Below are 8,451 nucleotides of genomic sequence, written 5' to 3'. Positions count from 1 at the left end.
GAACTCAGGCCCTGGTCTGCTGGTGAGATAAATGACTGATGAGAGAGACTGGAACTCAGCCAGCAGGAGCCATTCCTCCTGTCAGAGCTCCCTCTGCTGGAGCCGATTAACACCCCTATAGCCATTTGGAAAAGGAGGGGAGCGTGACCCAGAAGCTGGGTGACACCCAGGTGAGCCCACTGGCCACCCGACAGTCAAAACGTCTGCAGGCGTTTGGAGCAAGCAGCTCGGAGCCCGCTCTCAGAAAAGCTTGGCTTCTGCTTCTAACTTAAATACCAGTTTCGAAGGTTCTTCCGTTTCCACCTTTCTAGCATCGAAAACCTTCCACATACTATGAAATATATATGCATATATATACGTCAAATCCCCAAACGTGAGGTATATAAAATCAAATTAGAATCCAGAGGAACTTCCCCCAAACACGTAGTTCAAAGAACCCACTTTCAAAGGGAGGGTGGGGTTTCCCTTCTTGGTCCCCCTTCTCTCCTCCCTGACACACAATCCCTTCCTTAACGGGAGCTGAAGGGAATGTCAGGGAGGGGCTAGACAGGGTCTTGGGACACAACCCAGACGCAGGTTGGACTGGACCCTAATGTGGCCCCAATCCTGCTGGGAATGGGCTAGGGTCTCCCTCACGCTCTGGGTCATCCTGTAATCGACGAGGGAGGTGAGGGGCCCAGCACCACCTCCGGGCTCTGGTTAGCAAGTGTGCACGGAGACAGAGTGAAGCCCTTGTCGTCTGGCTCAGATCTCATCTTGAAAGAGATATACAAAGGGGTCAGTCCAGCCCTCACCTTACACATCTTCCCAAGCATAGTTCTGTCTTCTTCTGGGTCCAAGTTTCCTATGGGATGGGCTGGCAAAGGGTGAAGCAAGTCAGGGGCCCCCAGCCTGGCCGTTTCATCCCCATCAGAATGGGGGTTTGACATCTTGCAAAACAGAGTGTGAGAACACGACGGGACCCTCCACCAACCTGGCCCAGCAGTGCACACACGCGCACACACGCACATGCACATACACATATATGCACGCACACAGATGGCACAGAGCCCAGCGTGGGCTCCACTCACAGTGACTGGATGAAACTCATGGAATCTTTGAGCCGGTCTGGGATGAGTTGGGAAGAAGGCTATGGGCTCCTCTCCCTGAGGACTGTTCAGATGCTAAGTTGGATGCAGGCTCGGATCTGATCAGAGAGGGGCCGGAGACATCGTGGGATGCGGCCCCAGAGAGGAACCCCAGAGCCTATCCATCTGTATGCCTCTTTGGACAGGTCAAAGGTGGGAGGAGGAGGGAGGGCCCAGAGAAGCCAGGGCGATGATGAGAGCTGAGCCTGCTCCCGGGAGCCTGTGCCACCCTGACCCTCTTGGCGAGACGTGCTTCCTTGCTGTACACCGAGGCACGGATTTCTGACGTCACAGCAGTTTCACGGTTCACCACTTTGCCCCCCAGTCTTGCACAGTGAGAGCCCCTCACCTCCAGCGGAGGAGAGAAAAGCAGAAACTCCGCTCTCGAAGCAGAGTGGAAGCAGCAAGAAACCGGCTGAGGCATGAACCTCCGGCTTCACAAGGCCAGGATAAGGAGTGCCCATACCCTAAGCGTGCTGCCCGCGCCCCCTGCTTAGGGGGGTGAGGGGGGTCCCTGCCTACCCAGCACCGAAAACTCCATGGGAACAGACTGAGGATGACCCTCATCCCACGTCCCCTTTGCGTTGGATGAGGTTTGTGGATGACACCAACCACCTTATTCATTCTGACTGCTCCCCCCAGCCTGGGGCTGGGAGGGATGGGGGGTGGAGGCAGGACAGGAGGGGAGACAGGGAGTTGGGAGGGCATGGCACCAACTTCCACCTTGACTCTCCCCACTTCCTGACCTGTGGTCCCACGGCCTCTCCCACCCCAAAGCCCCTCCGGTTCAGTCCTTCTCCTGGGCAGTACTGTCCTCAGAAATGCCCTGGGCAGCCAGTTCAGCCAGCACGTTATCCAGGTAATTGGCATCTGGGTAGCCGTGGCCAGTGAGATTAGAGCCAAACTCTGTCTTGTGATGGACCTCATTCCAGATGACGGTATCTGACTCGCCCGTGGTGCTGGACGTACCGATGGCAAAGATGAGACGGCGATCCCAGGCCACAAGCAGCAGCTTCAGGACCTAAGAGAGAAGGCAGGAGATTAGAGTCAGGCATTCGGTGGTGGTCAAAGACTATCCCTTGGGAAGTGGAGAGTCCTCCCAAAGGTCCTAGCCCCTCCTGCATCGTGATACCCTAAGTAGCACAGTGAATAGAAAGGGATTTGCAAATGGAGTCAGGGACCTGCAGGTTAAGTCTTGACTCTGTCGTTGACTAACTGTGTGACCGTGGACAAGTTACATCACCTCTCTGAACTTTCATTTCCTTACTTATAAAACGGCAATGGTACACTTTACCCCTGAAGGTTGTGCGCAACCTAGGGAGTACTATGTGAAAAGCACTTTCACAGTAGTGCTTGGCACACCTACTCAACAAATGCTAGGTGCGAGCATCATAGCTGCATTTTAAAAGCTGGGATCTAGGCATCCAAGGCACTTATGATCTGAGATCTTCTGAGCTATGCCCTCCCCCACCGCCATCACCACCACCTGAATGTGGTATTAATTGATCCACAGCTAAAGTTGTGGAATATCTCTCCAGGGACATGGTGGAAGCGTTTTGACCTCTTCCAGGCTATTTCATATTTATTTTCTCATCTGATCCTCACAGCCACCCTTTGAGGCAGGTCTGGCAGGTACTAATATTATCTCTGTTTTATAGGTGAGCCTCAGAGAGGTGTTAGGGCTTGCAGAATGTTCTAATTCAGCTGCATTAGAAAAATCTTTGTTAAGATGAATGCCTGACACCCTGACCAGCATGAAGAAGGCACCCGATTAAAATGCACTGGGTTCAAAACTGAATGACTATAACCACGGTGCGAGCTGGAGGTGGGGAATCTTAATAGTAATAAGAGTAGCAGGCTCTGAAACTAAGAGTTACCATTTCCTGAGTGTTTACTTACTAATGCCAGGCACTGGGTCATGTAATGGTTATAATAATTGGCCAAGACAGGATACTCATTATCCCTTCTCTGCAGAAGAGGAAACAGGCTCAGAAGACAAAAGATTTGCCTTGATCACAGCTAGAAAGTGCCAGAGGGGGCCTTGGCTTCAGGACTGCTTGACTTTCCCATCCCTGCTCTCAGTCATGTCTCTGTTGACTCTCAGGTGGGGGTCAGTATAGATTTCACGGAGGAGGCTGCTTCTGAGCTGATCTCAGAGAGAGGGGAGGATATGAGGTATATTAATAGAGTAGGACGTAGAGACACTGGAAACACATGTCATCCAAGGCACGGATAATTGAGATTGCTGCCACCACGCTGGGCATGTTACAAACGCGACCTTCATTTAATTCTTACAACATCCTGTCCGTACAGCTAGAAGCGATCACCATTCTTTTATAGATTAAGTCAACTTCACGTCAGTTCCCACAGCTGGTAAACGGCAGAACTAGGATTTGAACCCAGGCTCGTCTGGCTCCAAAGCCCACGCTCTTATTACTTTGCTCTGCAAAGGAGCCCAAGGTTAGCATCGGGGAACGGCAGACAGGAGGGATAAGGGTGAGGAATTGGCGAGAGGGGACCCACACTGTAGTAGGTCTTGTATATCAAGCAGAGAAGATTGTCCTTGTGAAGAAGGAAGGGAAAGCCATCCTAACAATTTTGTATTGTTTTCTCTCGCTTTATTTCAGTTAAGCAAGGAGAGTGATGCCAGAAACTGTGTTTCAGGATTACTATTCTGGTGACAGATAACTAGGTTGGCGGTGGCAGGATTAGAAAAGGATGCAAGCGGTTTGGAGGGCGGTGCAGGGAGAAATCTGTGGTTCAGGGCCAGAGTCCGAGATGTTCTGTGTCCAGTTTGGTCCCAGGGATGCAGAGTATGTCATTAACATGAAGAGGGAGGCCTGGCAGAGGAGCAGCTCTCGGCAAGAGGATTCTAATTTTGACGGCAGGACTTGATGGTGGAGACGTTTAGCCAGCTTTAGCCAGCAGTTGGAGCTGTAGATCTCGAGCGTAGAGACGTGGCTTTTCAGGGTGAACAGGTATCAGGACTGGCCCTGCCTCCTAATCTGGGGACACTGAACTGGGCACCTCTTCAGGATGACATGGTTGATTCTCTTATGGTCCCGAACTATCTGATTCTTCCCCTCTGAGAGACTACAGCCACACTCTTTGCTATGAGCCACACTCTTTGCCAAGGGGTCTCCCTGTAGGCAGGGCACCAGCTCCTTGTCTGGCTTGTCCGTGACTTGCTGGGGCCTATGAAAGGTGAGTGGGAGTAACAAGCTTCCAGGAGCAGCTTTAATGGGATTGTACACTCCTGCTTGGATTCTCTCTTGGGAATCTGCCTCATTCCATGGGAAGGGGATGGGCCACGGAAGGGCTGCTCCTTTGACCTGGATTCCAGAACAGGAAGCCACATGGAGCAGATGAAAGCTGACCCACAGCAGCAACTGAGACACAGCCACTCACATGCAAAGTACATGAGAAATAAACAGTGGTTGAAGGAAGCCACTGAGATTTAGGGGTTGTTTGTTACGCAGCGTGACCTAGAGAAAGCTAACAAAGGCACACCTCTTGTTCAATAAATCAACGGTTCTCTTCACTTTTGAGATCAGGGAATGTTTTGAAAATCCAATGATTTGCTGGCCTTATCCACAGGAAAATGAACATGAAATTTTAATTCTAATTTTAGAGTTCATAGAACCGCTGAAGTCTCGCCGGGAATCACTAAGAATCCAGAAACCCAGTGATTTTTCCCTCTACCCTTTTGGGGAAAATCAAAGTATTCATTAAAAAATAAATAAGCAAATAAAATTCCACAAATTAAGATCCCTGCCCCAGAGCAGTGCTTCTCAAGCTTTCATACGCTGTCAGATCGCTTGGGATCTTATTAAAATGAAGTAGGTCCTAAGGTTCTGCATTTATATCAAACTCTTAGGTCTTGTCACTGGTGCTGGTCCCAGGATCTGCCATTAGACAGCAAAGCTCTAGAGGAAGGATCCTAAAATAGATGAATTATTGCCAGTAAAATCCAGGAGAGGAAAAAGCCAAAAGCCCAGGTCCCACCACCCCGCAAAAATAAAATTCTAAACATATCCATCCTACCTCTAGTTGACTTGACTATGACTTTGCTACGTGGGCATCTAGAGTTACAAGAGACCCAGTTCTGTTTAGGGAGCAAACTTGAGGCCCTAAGAGACAAGAAAATTCCCCAGCCCTTCGCTGAAACCTGCTCTCACCTTTCTCCCCTTCTCGCTGTCTGGAAGGTAACAGTGTCGTGGGAAGCCACGGGCGCTGAAACTTTTCCCAGGATTTGGGTGTTCTGGCCCCTGAAAGCAAAAAAAAAAAAAGAGAGCAAAGAGCATTTTTCAAAATCTTCTGGATGCAGGGGGTGCAGGCTGTGATTGATTCAAATAATGATGAATACTAATGGCCGCAGAGTCTAGACAGAGAACAGACCCAAACAGCGGTGGGAGTAGCGGTTTAACACATACTCGAGTTCTTGGACCTGGCTGTGGACGCAGAGCTGCTGCCTCCCAGCTGTGTTAGTTGGAGCTGCTCTTCCTCGGGGTGTTAATTCCCCATCCCTTAAATAAGGAAGATGTGGGACGGTTATGAATGTTAAGGCGCACGTTCAGAGCTCAGCAGCTGTTTATCACCCTCATCATCATCTATTCTGGCTCTTTTGTTTTACAAAAGAGGAAAACTGCAGCCCCAGAGGTTAAATGACTTCCGTTATGGTAATGGCTTTGCCAAATCGTAAGCCCAGGTTTCCTGAAGCATACTCTGGACTTTTTTAACCTCTAAACTACTCAGGATAACATAAGTGCCTGTGAGCTTTGAGCCAAGAGCCGTGCGATCAGAATCATCTGAATGATTCTTGGGGATTTTCTCCTTCGTCCTCATGGGTTTTGGTTTGTTGTCTTATTTAACAATATACGTTGGCATATTCACGACTAAAACTCTTCTGACGTTTCAACTGTCATCATCCAATACCCCTATTAAGCAAGCGGTCTCAAGCCACCAGGTGGGAAAGAAATTGAAGCAGAATTTAGCCAAAAACAAGGCTTCCTAATCAGGGTTCAGATTGGTCTGCAGGTCCCTTTGAGAAGCTCATGAAAAATGAGGGATTTTCTCCCAGTAACAATGCACATATTTTCCCCCTACACACAATGTCTACAATTTCTGAGCACCCCTGGCCCCCCTCAGAGTCTGTGAAACCCTGTTTTAAAATCCCTTCTAGATGAAGCCAATATAATATTGATAATTCCACACAGCTCCTGGTACAAGCTCTCACACCGTAGATCAGTAACCGCATCCTGGCTGAACAAACAAATGAGCGAGTGAATGCAGGAATGAATGAATGAGTGACAAAACTTCAAGAAAACACAGATTTTCCATTTTCTCTTACTATGGACGACAGTTCCAAAATGATTGAAAAATTATGGGATTAAAACAATCTTTTTTAATAGCGTGTTCCGGATCAGGCATGATTTTGCAAACTGAACAGCATGACGAGTACAGTGGAGTCTCAGAGAAGGGAAAGATCACAGAAAACGGAAAGAGGCAACAGTGGCTTCTGGGAGCCGCGGGACTTGAAGGTTCTGAATTTGACATTCTCATGAAATCACATTTACAACATTCCCACGGCCACGGCTGTTTCTAAGCCAGGCTGGACAACTGATGGCCAATTCTCACCACGGTTCTGCCCGCTCCTCTCCTGCCCGGGACTTGCCTGCTATGCGGCCAACACAGACACCTGCTTGGCCAGCCCAGCAAGGCTGTGTGCTCCCCGCACGGTGCTAAGCTCAGCAGTCACGACTCTGCCTTGGTCCCGCTCAGAGTTTCTCCCCCAGAGAATCATCGTCTGCAGGGAAGGCAGAGCTTACAGAGCCTCACTCCTCATGAAAGCCCAAGCCTGTGTGGTCCCTGGGGTCTCCAGGAAGGGACTTTGCCCTGAGGGTTCTGCTACCGACTCTCACGGGTGGTCTACGGAACGGCTGTAAGGACAGTGCACGGATGCATTTTCTTTGACACAAGCTTGGGCTTTCCTAGGGGAGCCATGGCACCTCCAGAGGCAGCAGGCGGGCACCTCTACACCCTAGTGCAGGCTCCCCGTTCTTTGGTCCTGGAGTCCGGGAACAAAGAACATCCTCCAAAGTGGTTGCCCCACCCCGACGTTGCCCACGTCAGTCTGTCCTACTTCCCTCCGAGGCCATTGGCTGTTTCTCGGGACTCCCGTACTCTCATTCTTGGCCCTATTATACCCTCCCTGGCAGCCCTAGAATCAACCCAGAAGTCTCACTTGCCCTCACATCCAATCATATCTCCCTGGTCCCGGCCCCTCCCTTTTTCATGACTGGAAGCTAAATTATCACAGTGGTCTCCTAACTGGTCTGTCAGGTCACCCCCGACTCTTTTGCCAGACTGGCCTTCCTAAAGCAGCTTCCCAATCACACGACTTTCCATAATCCTAACCAACGCTCGACCACCTTGAGGGACGCCCCGCCACCAGCCTGTCAAGGAGAACCGACAGCCTTCACCCTGGTGTTGAAGGCCTCCTGACCTGGCCACAGTCCCCCTTCTCTGCCCGCTCTCTCACATCCTCCTTACTCCCTCCTCCTGTCACCTACTTTGGCAAATCTTAACCCAAATTAAACTCTTCCTTATGGGCCTTCCACACCCCCTCTTTCTCTCCCTTGGCAACTCTGTTGTGTCCTCCAACTAAAAACACTCTCCTCCATTTCTTCATGTCTTTCCTCTACTAGTGAGTACCCTGCCCCCAGAAAGTCTCCTCCAACCCTCCCAGACGGACAGACGTAGGCCTTCTTCCTTACCCTGACATGTAAGATACTCATTAATGATGGAGATCAGGTACTGAGCACCTTGGTTCTGTACCCTGGACCACAATATGCACATATAAACATGATCACCCATCTTTACAAAACCCCCGCACATTAGCTTCCCGGATGTGCAGATAAAGCAACAGGGCTCAGGAAGGTCAAGTGGTCAAGGTCCCCAGATCACCAGCTCAGGAGGAATCAGCCAGGAATTGGAAGCCAGGTCCTGTCAGACTTTGAAGCCCTGTGTTGTCTGTCCGTCCTGCTTCCCACAGCTTGTATCAGTGGCGCACATCAGTGTTTACTCTATAGTTTAGTGATGTGTATTTATTTCTGCCTGACAGGTTGACATGTCCTTCAAAGAAGAACCATGTTTTTGAATTCAATTTTTTACAGACTATTACATCTCCCTGTTTTATTTCTTCCTTATGTCACTAGAAGGGGGACTTCAGGGAAGCAAGGACTCTGTCTGTTTAGCTCACCATTCTTTCTCTAGCATCTAGAACACGCCTGGTCCCCTGTCCACACTCAAATGTGTGTTAAAC

The 8,451-nt window shown here is 49.9% G+C and overlaps 1 protein-coding gene across 1 annotated transcript in view; it reads right to left on the bottom strand.

The window, feature by feature from the left end:
* Positions 1-1,914: 1,914 nt before the first annotated feature.
* Positions 1,915-8,451, bottom strand: part of DTX4 (deltex E3 ubiquitin ligase 4) — a gene marked incomplete at both ends in the record, with an annotated part of 30,329 nt that continues 23,792 nt past the window's right edge. Inside the window, 2 exons of the mRNA XM_082659490.1 lie at positions 1,915-2,148; positions 5,306-5,395. Of these exons, the coding sequence (XP_082515616.1) occupies positions 1,915-2,148; positions 5,306-5,395 (324 nt within the window). The remainder of the gene's footprint in view (positions 2,149-5,305; positions 5,396-8,451) is intronic.

Source organism: Grampus griseus, assembly GCF_964374135.1.
Source record: "Grampus griseus genome assembly, chromosome: 8".
NCBI lineage: Eukaryota > Metazoa > Chordata > Mammalia > Artiodactyla > Delphinidae > Grampus > Grampus griseus.
Note: the sequence above shows the minus strand (reverse complement) of the source record. Positions and strands in the feature narration are given on the sequence as shown.